The 18,995-nt window shown below is 33.7% G+C and overlaps 1 protein-coding gene across 1 annotated transcript in view; it reads right to left on the reverse strand.

Annotated features, from left to right (window-relative positions):
* Positions 1-18,995, reverse strand: part of LOC102808143 (uncharacterized) — a 49,872-nt gene that overhangs the window by 20,288 nt on the left and 10,589 nt on the right. The window contains exons 4-7 of the mRNA XM_085505691.1: positions 18,840-18,910; positions 16,866-17,012; positions 15,914-16,002; positions 14,019-14,338 (exon numbers count right to left, since the gene is read on the reverse strand). Coding sequence (XP_085361817.1) covers positions 14,019-14,338; positions 15,914-16,002; positions 16,866-17,012; positions 18,840-18,910 — 627 coding nt within the window. The remainder of the gene's footprint in view (positions 1-14,018; positions 14,339-15,913; positions 16,003-16,865; positions 17,013-18,839; positions 18,911-18,995) is intronic.

Below are 18,995 nucleotides of genomic sequence, written 5' to 3' on the forward strand. Positions count from 1 at the left end.
TCTCTTTGAACACCTTAATATCTGCAAAAACATTTTGGTTTTATTTTATTTCATATTCCCACTAATAGGAGTATTGATCAACTTTATTTTTAAAAAAAGGAGCATTTATTTTGTAAAAGCTGACTGTTTATTTCAGTATTCAAAGTGTGAAAAATGAAAGGGTTCAAAATCAAATGGGGATAACCAAATAATGTACCTATAGGCCAGTGCAAGGATATAACACCAAATAGTGTACCTATAGGCCAGTGCAGGGTTATACCACCAAATAATGTACCTTTAGGCCAGTGGAGGGTGATATCACCAAATAATGTACCTTTAGGCCATACAGGGTGATATCACCAAACAATGTACTTATAGGCCAGTGCAGGGTTATACCACCAAATAATGTACCTTTAGGCCAGTGGAGGGTGATATCACCAAATAATGTACCTTTAGGCCATACAGGGTGATATCACCAAACAATGTACTTATAGGCAAGTGCAGGGTGATATCACCAAATAATGTACCTAAAGGCCAGTGCAGGGTGATATCACCAAATAATGTACCTTTGGGCCAGTGCAGGGTTATATCACCAAATAATGTACCTATAGGCCAGTGCAAGGATATAACACCAAATAATGTATCTTTAGGACAGTGCAGGGTTATATCACTAAATAATGTACCTATAGGCCAGTGGAGGGTGATATCACCAAATAATGTACCTATAGGCCAATGCAGGGTTATTTCACCAAATAATGTACCCTTAGCCCAGTGGAGGGTGATATCACCAAATAATGTACCTATAGGCCAGTGCAGGGTTATTTCACCAAATAATGTACCTATAGGCCAGTGCAGGGTTATTTCACCAAATAATGTACCTATAGGCCAGTGCAGCATTATATCACCAAATAATGTACATATAGGCCAGTGCAGGGTGATATCACCAAATAATGTACCTTTGGGCCAGTGCAGGGTGATATCACCAAATAATGTACCTATAGGCCAGTGCAGGGTGATATCACCAAATAATGTACCTATAGGCCAGTGCAAGGATATAACACCAAATAGTGTATCTTTAGGACAGTGCAGGGTTATATCACCAAATAGTGTATCTTTAGGACAGTGCAGGGTTATATTGCCAAATAATGTACCTATAAGCCAGTGGAGGGTGATATCACCAAATAATGTACCTATAGGCCAGTGCAGGGTTATTTCACCAAATAATGTACCCTTAGCCCAGTGCAGGGTAATATCACCACATATTGTACCTATAGGCCAGTGCAGGGTTATTTCACCAAATAATGTACCTATAGGCCAGTGCAGGGTTATTTCACCAAATAATGTACCTATAGGCCAGTGTAGGGTTATTTCACCAAATAGTGTATCTTTAGGACAGTGCAGGGTTATATCACCAAATAATGTACCTTTAGGCCAGTGCAGGGTTATATCACCAAATAATGTACCTATAGGCCAGTGCAGGGTTATATCACCAAATAATGTACCTATAGGCCAGTGCAGGGTTATACCACCAAATAATGTACCTTTAGGCCAGTGGAGGGTGATATCACCAAATAATGTACCTTTAGGCCAGTGCAGGGTTATATCACCAAATAATGTACCTATAGGCCAGTGCAGAGTTATACCACCAAATAATGTACCTTTAGGCCAGTGGAGGGTGATATCACCAAATAATGTACCTTTAGGCCATACAGGGTGATATCACCAAACAATGTACTTATAGGCCAGTGCAGGGTTATATCACCAAATAATGTACCTATAGGCCAGTGCAGGGTTATATCACCAAATAATGTACCTATAGGCCAGTGCAGGGTTATACCACCAAATAATGTACCTTTAGGCCAGTGGAGGGTGATATCACCAAATAATGTACCTTTAGGCCAGTGCAGGGTTATATCACCAAATAATGTACCTATAGGCCAGTGCAGGGTTATACCACCAAATAATGTACCTTTAGGCCAGTGGAGGGTGATATCACCAAATAATGTACCTTTAGGCCATACAGGGTGATATCACCAAACAATGTACTTATAGGCAAGTGCAGGGTGATATCACCAAATAATGTACCTATAGGCCATTGCAGGGTGATATCACCAAATAATGTACCTATAGGCCAGTGCAGGGTTATATCACCAAATAATGTACCTATAGGCCAGTGCAGGGTTATACCACCAAATAATGTACCTTTAGGCCAGTGGAGGGTGATATCACCAAATAATGTACCTTTAGGCCATACAGGGTGATATAACCAAACAATGTACTTATAGGCAAGTGCAGGGTTATATCACCAAATAATGTACCTATAGGCCAGTACAAGGATATAACACCAAATAGTGTACCTTTAGGCCAGTGCAGGGTTATATCACCAAATAATGTATCTGTAGGCCAGTGCAGGGTTTTATCACCAAATAATGTACCTTTGGGCCATTGTAGGGTGATATCACCAAATGATGTATATTTAGGCCAGTGCAGGGTGATATCACCAAATAATGTACCTTTAGGCCATACAGGGTGATATCACCAAACAATGTACTTATAGGCCAGTGCAGGGTTATATCACCAAATAATGTACCTATAGGCCAGTACAAGGATATAACACCAAATAGTGTACCTTTAGGCCAGTGGAGGGTGATATCACCAAATATTGTACCTATAGGCCATTGCAGGGTTATTTCACCAAATAATGTACCTATAGGTCAGTGCAGGGTAATATCACAAAATAATGCACCTATGGCCAGTGCAGAGTGATATCAACAAATAATGTACCTATAGGCCTGTGCAGGGTTATTTCACCAAAATATGTACCTTTAGGCCTGTGCAGGGTGATATCACCAAATAATGTACCTATAGGCCAGTGGGGGGGTGATATCACCAAATAATGTACCTATAACCCATTACAGGGTGATATCACCAAATAATGTACCTATAGGCCAGTGCAGGGTGATATCACCAAATAATGTACCTATAGGTCAGTGCAGGGTAATATCACCAAATAATGTACCTATAGGTCAGTGCAGGGTAATATCACCAAATAATGTACCTATGGCCAGTGCAGAGTGATATCACCAAATAATGTACATGTACCTTTAGGCCAGTGCAGGGTAATATCACCTAAAATATACATGACAGTTAACATAATATATGCTACACTAAAACATTTTAGATTATATAGTTACTGAGATATATATATAATTTTTGTAACATTTAGACCCCCCCCCCTTGTAGGCTTAAAAAATACTTAATTATTTCATAGAAGATGATTAAGGAGTAAGAATTTTTACTAGTTCAATAATCAAACTGTACAGATTATGAATTCTCAAAGATATTAAATTTTGATAATTATTCTGGAGTATGAAAAGTGTACCCAGTGATTAAACACAAAAATAAATACATCAAAATGTTTGAAAGAAACTTGTTAAAAAAAAAAAGAACATTATAAAAATTGACTACTGGTAATTACATATTCAGGTAAATGAGATGTTTGAAATAATCCTTTAATGAAACCTACATAGAAAGGTTTATAAAATGCATATAGGAAGATTAAAACAAAAGATCAATCTTAATCAGAGTGACATATATAGCCATGAATCAATTCTCATAGTATTAAAAATATTCACGAAGGGAAAATAAGATATTAGCCTCTGATTACTAAATTGATGTCACCCACTGAGACGGCAACAAAATGAATGGAGCTGATGGAAATTGTTAGTCTTCCTTTAATAATTTATAAATTATTGGCAAATATATAAAAAGGCAATGTGGCTAACATTTGGACTAGTTTAATTGATTGATAAATACAGTAAGATATGATTTATTGCAAACAAAAAATTACATTGCTTTGATAAAGAATTTGGTCAAGGAATTAATGAAAACACTTTTAAACGTGCATGTTCTTTGCATTACCTGTATGTCTAGTTAAATGGACACAGGATGCGCACATATCAGCCGTTTTCATTAAGTCGCCTTTAACGAATACATCCTTAGGCGTCTAGCATGGATACAAATTGGAGTTATATGTATACACAGTACTTATTAACAAAATTGAGAGGTATACATGTACCTACAGCCATGTAATGGTTATTCTATTAGATTGTTTATCATTTATCATGTATTTTTCAGTGTATTCAACACAAAAGTAGTCTAAAACACAGACACAAAACTACAATGTGGTAAGTGGGGGTAATGATTTGAGGCTATGATATTTGGTTTTATAGTTATTTGCATAATGATATTGATACATTGTCATGGAACATCTTTTGAGTATTTAGACTCAATTCCAGGGTTAGCAGTTGAGCAATAAACACCTTGGCTACAAGCGCTCCTTTCCAGTGCAACATTATCCTCCCGGATTTGGTGACCAATACTCACTTGGTTCACTCTACTTTGAGAAGTCTCAGTTTACAGTGGGGTGTTTATGGTTAAATTTAAGAGTAACCCTGGTAATAGACCATTTTCTATTCACTACGAAATCCTGCATTATGCATATAATCAATCGTAAAAACAGGGAAATAAAGGTCACAGTGGTGTCAAAACTTTATGTGAGACTCATAAATGCTAAAGTAATAATTGGGTATTCCCATGCTTAATAATGTGGTGAACACATTTGATGATTTGGAAGAAATAAGGATATCTAAACGTAATATTCCCCTTTTTTAGAAAAAAAATTCAAAATCAATTCATTCAATTTTTGCAGCAGATGTTTAGTTCGCGCCATCGTAGCAGTATGTGGGATCTTGATGAAAAATCACCTATTATTGTTCTATTAATCATAATCATAATCTAGCTGTTCTTAGATTCATGGTGTATCTACTATAAATCTCATATATTTTCTAGCCATACAACAAGTTTCTAAATGATTTCTTAATAATACTGTATGTTATTCATATTGCAGGGCTTAGATATACACACTATTACCATAATTCAGCTGTATATAGTTTGCAAGGGTCTAAAAAGATTGTCAGCCAATCACAGTGATACAAATTGTTATTCATATTGCAGGGTTTTGATGTACACACTTTAACCACAATGTGTATCATTTCAGCATTACGAATTGCATGTGTCCAAAATTGTCAGCCAATCACAGCGACATTATATATAATGTTTGTTGGATCACTTGTTTTCTTCTTAAAATTATTATTATTATTTTCACTGATTCAATACTATCCTTCCATTTAATTAATAAATCTTGTATATCTATATTTGCATATTATCAATTAGGTTTGCCAAGTAGTTGTTGCCTATAGCCGGTATGAAATAAATCTACTGTACCCAAGAATACATCGTAATCAAGAAACATAGCTACCATAAATACTTGCGGTTTAATTTACCATAGCTGATAGAAATTAATTACAAAATCACTCTAAGGTACAATAAACCTACAACATTTTAATACCAGCCGTGACCTTGAAACGACCCCTGAATGAAGCCTCAGGAAATGCGGGAATTGTGCGATAAGGAAATATACCTTTTTAGTGACTTTGCACAGTGATTCATTGTCACAGTGATGAAGCAAGGCAGTTTACAGACTACTATTATGGGATATTGGGCACCATGGCGACTTTAGTCATCAGTCTTAGGTGAAAACAATGATAAGAAACATCTGGATTCAGTTTGGTTCTGATATCAATTATGAATTCAGACGAAAGATAACAAGTAAATCAGGGCACACTAAATTATGCATCTTTTACAATGTATATGTCTGATTAATTTTTTTAGATCGTATTTTCATTCTATGAAATCTACATACAGAATATAGTTTGAGAATCTTATTGCAAACAGTTAATAGAGAGTAAATAAAACAAACAATTTCATAATTAAAATAATGACATGCTTTATACCTCTAGCAAAGTTTCTAAATAAAGCAAAACAAAAATTAAGTATATGAAAGCTATTGGGAGAATCCTGTAATTAGCATTAAATTTTTTCCTATTAAGTTTTTAGCATCTCTTAATATAGTTTAGTTTATTTAGCTGCTGTATTTTTTATGATTTGTATTATTTTACATTATTTACCATACTGCGCCCTCTGATGGCATAGTAGTGTAATAAAGTTATTATTACTACAGTGTATTATTATTATTATTAGTAGTAGTAGTAGTAGTAGTATAAGCAATCAATGCCTACTATATAATAAATACTGGCAGGAGAGAGGAAGACTGAGGATAATAACATAGCACAATTATTACAACCTTGCCCATTAAGAATCTAGATAGAATAACAAATGGATGGATACAAGCTAATGGTGCATTCGCCATTCAATGCAATCTTTACGTTGCATGGCAAAATTGAGTATAAAAGTCCTGAAACAATGCTAGTATATATCAAAACATTTTGCAAAAAATACTTGCTAAATGTCAATGACTCGTTTGAAGCAACAATTATCACCGTCCCTCAACACTATATGGTGTTGAGGGACGGTGCAATTATGTATCACTTTCGAAAAACAAAAAGTTGTAAAAACTTATTTGTTTGTTCTTATTCAATAGTTGAATACCCACTAATGATCTAGTGTTGTGGACATTGTGGACGTTACCAACAACTTCTGCCAGAAAAATATTCAATGTTCATATTTTATTTTAAATGGAATAAATTTGAAATAAAAATGAAAACAATGTGACAATTAGCCTTCATTCAACACATACCGATAATACTATATTCAGTGAGCCACAGCTTATATGCAAAGACTGCAAAATATGGTATATTTCTACTGCAGATAAATAATACAGTGTTGTTTTAGCATATATCAGTAGTAATGAAAATAATAATAATTTTATTATACATGTATGACTGAATCATCAATGAACAGCTATGGTAAAAAATACAGTAAACAATGAATTCCAAATTCTGACCTGTTCACCTTTGACCTTTGAACACCAATATCAATTTCTGTCATTGTTCACAAAATAAACGTGCATATATTTTTTTTAATGATTTCTTGATAAATTTTTTTTTAGCTTTTTTGAAATTATGTCCAATTGGTCCATAATTATAACAAAAAAAGATGTTGATCTAAAATTATAGAGGGAAAAATGATGGCATTCAAAGGGTTAATACAGAAAGTCAGTGTAAGTCAATATTTTAATAGAAACTTAAACTAAGGTGATTGCAGATCATCTTTGGAGGTGAATGCCCTTTACTAAACTCTGTTTACTATTACAGTCTTCAATTACAGTTATGTCAATATAATAATAATATATATATTGCTTTTTGGAGAGCAATCAGATTTCAATTAGAGCTATGCGTCAATACATGCATATCAGATTTGGCTTGTGAATCTCTATTTCAAACTACTTTGTGCCGTTTCCATGGATACACTTGCACATTATGTATGAAAATTAGTTTAATATTGAAAAAATATTGTTGAAGAATAAGTTATTTATTTGTTTTATAATTTAATTGAAGAAATAATTTGAATTGAAGGAACTACAATTATATATTTTCTATTTATTTTTGATCGATTTGTAAACTAAACAAAATATTTTGCAGGGATTTTGTATTTTGCAGTTTGGTGGGAAAACACATGTTGGGTATGTGAATAGAATAATACTGTAATAATACAGTACAGGAAATCATTCAGTCTCAATGTGTTACTGTAAAATATAAAATATCAGATTTAAATTTGATTCAAATATATATTATATTGTTTATGTGTAATATTATTTGATTATTTACTGTTCTCTTTGCCAGCGTGTCAGTGTGGCGGTTAAACTATGGTGGTACACACACAATGTGGAATTAAATTGGTAATTTGAAATACATGTCAGTGCAGTACAACTACCATATTGTCTGTCGGTCACATGAAAGATTCCTAGAAGACCATATGTCACTTATAGCATATTCGCATTTATGTATCCCCTGAATGCAGATTTCAGCATTTGTATGATTCGTGTGCTGTTTTTTTTATTCACACTGGGGTTGTATTACTTTGTCAATTCACCTCAGATTGTCAATAGATGCATGGTTTCAATTTCCAGTTCATCAGATATCTCATTTTACACTGTTTGCATGTATTATTATACATTTTGTTTTACTGTCACGATTCAGTTTACAGTGAACTATAAGTAGCCAGAAAACAATATCGATATAACTTTTGTGTACGTGCTGCAATGTTTCATGTTGTACAATGAGAACCACCTTTAGGAAATATTTTCTCAAGAACCACAATTTTTTTGGTGTTAATGAACTACTTATAATAACATTTTTTGAAAAAAGAAAAAAAAATGCTATCAGTTTTGATTCATATCCGACAGATTGATTGATTGATTGATTGATTTCTTGTTTAGAAAAAAATGATTTTGTCAAAAAAAAAATATCAACCAATCAGATTATAGATGTCTGCTTATAGACAATAATCTTGATTTTTAGAAAAAGGAAATCACTGATCAGAATTTCATTAAATATAGCCACTAGCAGATAATAACATAGATTCATGAAATACAGCGTTACAATACAAGTCTCTGAGAAAGCCGACAACTCTATGATCTAATCAATACACACAATACAGAACATACGAACATACAAGACTTTGCACAAATCTACACACAGTGGTAATCATTAGCATACTACTCAAATGCACCTGTTAAGATTCAGACAATTTAATTCTTTCTCAACCATTATAACTGGTTTAACGGAATTGAATATATCGCTAAGGCTGTAAAACTTGTGCACAGTAAACATTTACTATACAAATATGATGAATACCTTCAAGGAAGCAATAACATTTATCTTGTCGGGGTTAGCACACTATGAATTTTTTATTTTATGCTGAGACATTAGTATTAACCCCTTGACCACTAAGTCATCTGTTTTTATTGTCACCATACACTCACAAAATATAATCCACATAAATTTTGTCATATTTTTCCAAAATTTGAATCAAGACCTATAAGAAATAGGACATTATGTCTATTTAGTCCAAAATTATTCAACAAATTATAGAAAAATACATAAAAATGGCAAAATGTTACACTCAAATTTTGGCGAGAAAAACAATGACACCCAAAATGTTACACTCAAATTTTGGCGGGAAAAACAATGACACCTAAAATGTTATATTATGGATTATGATGATATGCAAATGTGTGATATGAGGATAATGAATGAAATCAAAATTTTAAACTTATTGGAATCTAGAATTTAGTTTAGATTTAGTTTTCTCAAAAATAATTAAATGATACAATATTGTAAAACTATTTGAATTATCTATGCTACATTATATACTATGAATTGGACATTATGCAAGTTTTAACTATTTTTTGTTTAAATAATCGTGAATCTACATGAAACAGTCATTATTTATCACAAAATTAAAAAAAAAAGATTTTTTGGAGGGACAAAAAATAGCATTAATAGTTTGATAAAATAATGGAAATGTTAAGTGAAAATGTATCTGTTTAGATAAATCTATAGCCAATATTTGGGTAACCTTGTTAGAAGTACAAGTAGCTCTAATTTTGGAACAAATATCATTCATTCAGGTACAAATATTCCTTATTTATCAAGTAACCTTTTTAATTTTCTTTTTATATGTAGATTTGAAGACTTATATTTTCAACCTTGCAATGTGTCAAATAATCGATCATCCCAGCCTATCTATGCTTTAAAATCAAGTCATGTAAGAATATAAATAAGTGAGGCAATTAAAAGTCTGTACAAGGGACACAATACTGCTCATTATTTCACTGTGGGAAAACACTGCCTGCACTGAGCGTGGCTGTATTGCCAATTTTAGATGGGCAGCAATATACAGAGCTCAATAATATTATCATTTTTAGTCATTTTTTAATTATTAAATAATTACTTAATTATCCAGTCATCATAGACTACAGTATACATGAATTAATGAAATATCAAAGTGAATAAACTAAAATCTACTCTTTGAATAGTTGTCACTATGCTGTATTCACCTTTTGATTTTCATATAACTACACTTGAGTACAATACAATAGGAAATAAAAACTACTGATACACACTTAAAAACCTGACATATAGGTTGGCATAATGACATAAGTGTTACTGTGAAATATATACGGTATTAAACACATATCAATTGTATGATTGTGTAAGAGTGTATTAGATTGCAACTCGTATAGCACAATTTGTTACTCCCAATGTCTGAGAAATTCTTACAAATTAAGTGAGTAAAATTGAAATGGTTGCAGAAGATTAATGAATCGCTTCAGAACCGACAGCTGAAACATTATTCACTCAACGCAGTGATGAATATTGCCAAAGCATAAAACGGTGATTTAAATTGGCTGTTGGTTTCCTACGCTAATTTGTATATATTGCAACAATACCAAGTTCATTGTTATTGTATCTCAAGTGATGATTGGACTAAACCATTCATAAATAGGGATAAATCAGAAAGATGTAAACTTTTCTTGAAATTTAGCGATAGATTAGTGTACTAGAATCATCTAGATGGAGCTGTATTATAACACATATTTCAATACTATAGGTACAAACTGGTCTTAAAACAAACCAAAATTAATAATATATAAAGTAGAAAGTGAATAAGAATTGTACTTACCCCTACAAAGCAGTGGATCACTCAACTCAATCCTAACTTGACCTGTCACAACATCCCCAGCATTATATACTTCGCGATTGTTCTCAAAGATGATGAAAAATTTCTTCAGTCTTCCCATTTTAAAAAAAAGATGAATCGGTGTTTGTAGATCATGCAGTCAATTAAACAAAAATCTCCAAAGTTAAAGCGTTCTTGCTGTAATTATTCTGTGTGGATTGAAATCTGGCCATCAATTACGCCATACACCCAAAGTGTATTAGCACAGAGTGTAGACTGCACCCAAGGCATATGCATTAATAGCCCCAGTATCAAACCTTCAGTTGTGTGACCACAATAAAAAAACACAGCTAATACACTACAATTTAGCAAGCAGAGTTTTCAAGTTTTCCAACCGATAAAATCTTGAAAAATACAATTTCAGCGATAACGTATACTATGAGATGTATTTCCACAGCCACCTTATACTGATTGCTATGGTAACGATAGCTCTCTGCAGTCTCCTTAAGCGATGTGGATCATCTCATTTTCAAGCACACATGCAAGGTATCATCCAGGTTAGTATGTATACAAGAGAACATGGAATATCAATACAGTCAGTCAATAAGGCTTCTTTTATCCCTGTCTTCTCTGCAGTGAGATGTCAGTTCCTCCAATATACTAGACTACAGTCTTCATCTGGTAAACACGCACAATCTCCTTGAGTAGTTGCAGCAAGGTAATAGACTACACTCACTATGTAGAAATCAATACTTGGCACAATAAGACAGGATTGGCTCCTTGGTTACAACAACAAGGTGAAATGATCTGTTTTGGCAACCTTAGACATCCAACATCAATGAACATAGTTCTGTCGGCTTTGACAATTCTGTATAGTATGCATAGTCAAAAGAAGTGACTAGTACGGAATACCAAAGCATTGACTTTTATTAAATTATCATCATTCAATTGAAAACATCAATATTGAGTAGATATTATAAGAATAACATGAATATTAATCAGACAAAACCATATTTGGGTAAGCATTCATGAATATTAATCAGACAGCACCATATTTGGGTAAGCATTCATGAATATTAATCAGACAGCACCATATTTGGGAAAGCATATCATGAATATTAATCAGACAGCACCATATTTGGAGTATAAGCCTCATTTATATTCATGTTCTGACCTTACAAGCACACTACTGCTTGGTTTCAAAATTAACACTTATATACAGACTGTATTTGTATACAGTTTTCACTGTATTTTTTTTATCATTCACAACACAACAGTATAGAAGATATTTTTGCAGTAGATATTTTATCATACTAACGAAACACAATTTATTTTAATGTTATAAATGTTTACTCCCGATATAGATCTGATAATTCAAGAACTATCAATTACTGTCAGTCTGAGCTACAATTAGTTTTACAGTAATTTGACCTACTGTTGAATTAAAATAAAAATATTGAACATACATTTTCAAAATTCTACATGAAATGAAACCTGATTGAAATTTGAATGAAATTTGGCAGTACTGACATTTAGCCAAGTATTTTCCTCATGTTGATGGTGGGATTACCCATAATGCACTAGCCACAGTACATTTGTAAATTCCAAATTCTTTCTTTTTAAGATTTCTGCTTTAAAGGGACAGCCATTAGGCTGTACAGCTGTTAGATTTGTGTCCTTTCCAAATTCTTTATCTTTTAAGATTTTTGGTTAGAGAGGCAGATATTAGGGTTGTACAGATCATGAGATGTTAGCCTTTTCCTCAATTATATTTTCAAGATTTATGTTTTGAATAGACAGTCACTAGTCTGTGAAGCTGTCAGATTTGTGTATTTTCCTAATTTGTTTTTGAGATTTGGGCTTTAAAGGGCCAGGCATCATACTGTACAGCTCTCAGGTTTGTGAATTTTTTCAATTCTTTTTTTTAAAGATTTTTCTTTGAAGGGGCAGTCATTTTGGTAGTACAGCTGTCAAATTTGTGTATTTGTTCTTTAGAGATTTATGCTTTAAAGGTGCATATATAGTATGCACAGATTTGTGTAGTGTTCATGTTGTAAGTCAACCAGAAAACTGTTGAATGAGCACATGTGAAGTGCTGATAACAGTGTCCCCTTAAAAGTATATTTTAACAAATCAATTTCTCTCACACTGAGATATTTGCTCACTTGACCATACTAAAAATATTTTATGTCAAGTAACTACTTGATACTGATTTTAATAATTAACATAATGTCATGAATATGTTGCCAACCCATCGTCATGTACATGTATGTCTTGCTGCTACAATGTCACCATCAATGTCCATTTTGAGATAAATTTAAATGCTCTATGATCTCCCCAAACCAATAAAATACTTATATTCAGAAATTTTCCAAAAGATGAATATGCTAGTTACATGTATTATAAAGCCTGGCCTTAATTGTTGCACATTTTACCACTAGAGGGCAGTATATACAAATATTGAATACACCGATTCATTGAAAGATGCAATGTTAATTAGAGAACAATTTTTGTGCAAAGATTTTAGCCATGACAATTAATCACTACTAAATGTGAAAATAAGTTGTATGATAGACCCTACAGTTGTAGGTCTATGGTTATAAGTGTCAACTCGGTAAAGTATACGATTATACATGTATCATGAATTCCAAGATATCCCTTGTGATATAGGTATGGGTTGTCAAGATACCAGTTATTCACTATGATTATATCAATACAATTGTATAACACATTACATAATTTCATTTTTACTTCCATTCGCAGATTGTTCCCATGTTTGTACAGTATGTACATTTCAATGAATCTCCCGTAAATTGCAAAAATACAATAAACACTCTGTATTGCATTTTTGGCTATGCAATGAATTTAGCATATTCCACCACTAGAGGGCAGTAAATCTTGCATATAATGATTGGAATCCTCGGGGGCAGAGCTACGTCACAAAACATTCCACGTTGCTACGATGCGCACCATCGTACATGCATTTCTATGGGCTCTGTGCGCGCTGCTGTGAAACGCCAGCCGAGCCGATGAAACACAAACTCAACTTTGAAGTAATCCTGAACAACCAAATTTATTTATGTTACACACGTAGGGCTAATCGTGTTACACTGTTCAGAGAAGTCTCAACATGCAATCATTCTAAAGTACCGTTTTCTGCGAGTTTTGGGCCTTTGTTTTCACCGCGAGGGTTGCCAGGCGATGAAAATGCCCGGATGTTCGCCCCCGAGGATAGACAAATTTCTCGAAAGTAGCCAGACTGGGGGTGCAGAAATACGTCTGCTTTGTCATGGGGGAAAATACAAACACGTCAGTTTGCTGATAGTCGATTGAGGGTAAATTTTTTTTTTGACGTTGATAGGTACGCCCAGAAGCACAATATCACGTGTACAAGTTTACGTTAGACCACTAAACGGTATGCGCGTATATGCGGAACGCCGTATCTTCGACTTCAGTTTATTATATTTGACCTCTAGAGGGCAGTACATACTTACTATTGAGTTTTGCATTGAGTTTAGCATCGTCTACTGCCTGGCTGATCAATTCAATACCAATAACTTTCTTGACAGACTCCGCCATTACAATCCCAATAGTGCCAGTACCACAGCATATGTCAACTAATGTAGTGTCATTTGTGACTTGACACAAGTCTTTTATAGTCTTATATAAAACATTAGCTGCGAGTGTATTGGTCTGGAAGAATGAATCCGGTGAAATCCTGAACTTGAACTTGTTAAGTATCTTCTCATATATGTATGGTTCCCCGTAGAGTAATTCATATGGACATGATTCATGAGTTTCTCTCATATGAATGCTATTCAAAAAATAAAAATATATAAATTTTATAAATCAAAATGACTGGTAGAATTCAAAATGACCAATCCAGAAAACATATGGTGAACTCATCAAGAGTTCTAATTAATATTAATTGGTATCAGCAAAACCTTCCTTTTGAATAAATGGGAGGTGACAGATGCAATGTCACTTGCTTGTGCATGCATTATGAGCATAAACAAGGTGGAGCTGTTGAGCCAATCATTATTAAATATTTTAATTTTAATAAAAGCTGATGATTGGTATTTACAAATATTAAATAAATATGTTTATAAACTAAACTAAATTACATTGTAATGTAAGTTCTCATAGATGTGAATTTCTAACGAAAATTACTGAAAAATACTTTATTTTGGCTGGAATTAATTTTCGCTGAAAAGGCTGTTTTAGTGTTATGTATATAATTTATTTTCTCTGATTTTTGATGAGTTGAATGTGGAATATAGGAAAAAAGGTATATTCGCTGGATTTTATTTTTACTCAATCATCCCTTCAGCAAAAATAAATTCCAAGTGAAAATAAAGTATTTTACAGCATTTTTTATTGATTTGCAAATTGTTCAGCATGTTAAGATTGTTCTTTAAGGTAGAGATGCAGGTTCGTGGGCATTTTTCGTGAATTTTTTTTTTTTTGCTTTTTCTCACTAGATAGTCGGAGCATTGTCATTGTTGGAACATACTCAAAAATCAATTTTTAAATATAGGAAACCGAGGCACGCGTATGTGATTAAAAGTCCCGAAAGTTTGTTTGCGTTGCTCTTTGATTGACAAGTCACTGTTGATGTTATATGCAAATGATTGCTGGCCCCAGTTACGGAGCAGCCGGTGTGCGACTTTCTGTCCTGGCTCTCTGTTTACTTACCTCAAGCGCGATCAACTAGCAAACTACAAAAAACAGACAAGACGTAGACGCTTCCAGCATGCAAGCGGAATGAAACAAAACATACACTTGTAACTGATAAGTAAACTTTTTCACCCTTAAATAAATGGGTTTTTCATTTATTTTCATGTAGGAGGTAGCGTCGATAGGGCGATTTAATTTTCACGCAAAACAAGGCCACAATTTTTCTTGTTTTCTTGGTGCATAGATTTCAAGCTTTTTCGCATTGTGAGCGAAACTAAAAAATGTTTCCACAAATTTTTACTCAATGTGTTTAGGTACAGTCTAGTGTTTCAAAAATATAATAGATGCCAGTGGAACTCAAATATATATAAATGTACTCATTCTAACCTTTTCACCACCAGTTCTCCCTTTTCATCACAAATTCATAGTTCTGTTTATAGTCTGAACTGTACTTCTAAAGATTGGGACAACACAAGCCAAATTTTGTGAGTAAAAACAGGAAAATGACTCAAATTTTCTCTGTTGGCTCAAAAACAAGGGTTCGATTCCAGAATTATGAAGAATATAATTAAAAAGCACAGATAAATTTTGGCAAGAAAGTCCGTTGGAGAAAAGATTAAACCAAACTGTACAAAACAGACATGCAAAATATAAAAAATTTGCAGACTAGTCAAGAAAATAGAGTCAATTCTGAAATAAAGTATACATGTACCTTTCCTGAATATACAATGATGTGATATCATTTTTAAGACTGTGAAGGAAATGGTTTTTCAGTTCATCTTTATGCTTCCTTAGTTCATCCTACAATAAGAGATAACACTGGGAATATAGAAGAGTCCAATTCAGTTTATACAGTGTAAAAATATTAGACATTATCACTTTGTTCACTCTTACTGAGCATCCACTGGTGAAAATCAACTCCACTTGTATTTGAACAAATCTATATAATGCCATGATTTTTTTTATAGGTTACGTTAGCAGACACAAGTGATTACTTGAGTTTTCTTATAAATCTGAGCCGCATGCGATTCAACTCATTAAAATTTGCTCCAATTTTGTCATGATTTTTTTGCTATTTAAATTTTTTGAGCTTGCCAAAATGAAACATTATTACTACAACTTGTAGTTATCATGCCGTATATAAACCTGGAAGCTCCTTCAGTTTGGCAGTATGTGATGTCACACTATAAAAAGGTCATATGGAATTTTGCTCTGCCCTGAGTTACATCACCTACTATGACTATTAAAAAACTTAAGATGAGTTTTTATTTTTTATTTTCATCTTTGTATACAATAATTAACCTGTTTCAATAGATGGTTTTCCATGTACAAAATGTAGTTATTCCAGAAGGTGGTAATTTCATGACAACATGTGTTCAAAAGATGTACAAATATACGCATGTCATGTGAGTTTGATGGTGATAGATCTGTGCTAAACTGATTGAAATGTACATGTTTTAATCATTTAAGAATGTTGGATATATAACTCTTTTGTTGGACATTTTCTGTCACTAAACAAGTTTGCTTTTCCATACACACTATAGAGCTTGGAATTTTTTAAAATCAAGCCAGCCAACATGTACTGAGAACTAATTTCTAGAATAAAATCACAATATATTTGATAAAGATTCAAAGATGGAAAAAGTCTGGTGATAAAAACCCACCTTTGATAAATTCTGTGGATGTATTTTGACAACAACCATGACATCACCTTTAAGGTTGGTTCGTACAGTACAATGCCTCCAAAATCCACCATCTTGGAAATCTAACATTACATCCAGCGATGAACTTCTAAGAAATTTTTCATAAACCTGAATGATAATATAAAAGAAAGTTGCACAATGCTATACATCCTGTTACAATCCTTTTATAAGTGGAGTAAAGAAAAGCACGCTAATATACATCATAGAACAATTGAAAATAGAATTGACAGTTAGTCATGAGGTCAGTGATAATTTTAATCTGAAAAAAAATATTATTCTGTTTATTTCAGAGTGATGGTCGCATTTGAATGAATTACTTTGGAATCATTGGTCCAATCAGGGAACATACCCACTATGAGTGATCTTCTGATTGGTTGTAATGTGTTGCTCTAATTTGAATATCGATCATGCTATGTATTCTGGTGAACTTGTGAAATAATTAAACTATTATCTTGAATGGCATCATTTTAGTTCTTGCTGACCAAGATAAATTACTAATATCATTTTTTTTTTTTTTTGTCATTATTTGTTGTTTGTATTTCATCTTTATTGCTATAATCTGATACTGTATTTCTAAGGTTGCAATAAAGTTATATGACAGAACCCCACACCCTCCCTGTGGCTTTCGTTGCGTATGGAAGTTATTTTCACGAGTGATGCAGTGTATCCTGCGGCCGTACTTTCACGAGCGAAGCGAGTGAAAGTACAGCAGAATACACCGCATCTTGAGTGAAAATAACTTCCATATGCAGCGAAAGCCACGGGGAGGGTGTGGGGTTCTGTTATTATTACATATGTTCCATACTTGATTATTTCGTATTAAAGAAAGAATGTGCAAACCGGGATGGAATTTAGGTCGGGGAACCCCCTTGCCCATTAATATGTTCCAATATAAGTGTTACGCCCTAGCAGCGCGTGTCAGTGTAGAACGCGCCCGGAGAACGCGTGTCACTGTTTGTTTGAAATTAAAATAATCAGACATCTAATCTGAGTCACTGTCCGAATAAATAACTCGTTGACGTTTAGTTGGGACCACGGCAGAACCAGAACTTGAACTGGACGACTATGATACACAGTTTATGTTGAAGTTAAAAGTTCCGCCACAGAATTGTGCATTGACAAACATGCCGTGCAACTGCGGTACTCCACTGACATCCCGTTGACAGCGGTTGTCGCTGAGCTGCACGCTACAACTTCGTGTGTGATGTTGCTTGCTGGTCGTGGATTGACTGAGTCTTGATTACCGGTTAAAATGTTGCTCTTTTGGCGTTGGTATTTTTTATTTGGAACTGAGTAACGCCGCAACGTCGCCAGCAGAAACCTGGTATCTCGATGCTGATGGTTGCGGCTGCATAGTAATCGCTGATTTTACTGCTGGTGGATCTTCTGAGAGCCCTTCAAGGTTTATAAAACTCAGTTTCCAGGTGGTCAACATACATTAAGTTCTCCCAATCGTAGTATTCCATGTGATGTACATCTGACATGCCAAAAATGTTGTTGAACGATTTGAACTGGATAAAAATAGCAGACGAAAATGTGTTTACAAAATAAAAATAGTTCGGAAGCCAATGAAAATACCATGTTCATTTGCATATCGACCGTGAAAATACCGAAAACATTATTGCATGGGTGATATGCAAATTAGTTTGGGCCAAAATAAGTGACTGTCTAAAAGTACCGTTACTGTTGTTCAAATTTCATTTCACTCGGCAAGTATATTCATGTACCCCAAGGGGAAAATATCATACTTCTAAATATTGTTTATTTCGAAAAACTGTACTCCTGAAGGAACTACTTTGTTTGCTCTCAGACCTCATTTGCATATGGGTTGTGGAAATACCGATTTTGATTTCAGGGACGAATCAAAATAAACTGTAGTACATATGTAATAATTATTATTATTATTATTATTATTATTATTATGCGTGTACTTACTTTGGCAACCATTTTGTGTTTTTCATTGACATTGATGCACCTATCTGGTGAAACGCAAAGCACATTTCCTTCTGAAAAGTAAAAAATATAAGTAACATAACCAAGGATAATAAAGTTCTCTGTTTGCTACAGTAGGGGGAGAGTAAAGGGCGTCTA

The sequence above is a fragment of the Saccoglossus kowalevskii genome, chromosome 11 (genome assembly GCF_978046115.1).
Source record: "Saccoglossus kowalevskii chromosome 11, keSacKowa6.1, whole genome shotgun sequence".
Taxonomy (NCBI): Eukaryota; Metazoa; Hemichordata; class Enteropneusta; family Harrimaniidae; genus Saccoglossus; species Saccoglossus kowalevskii.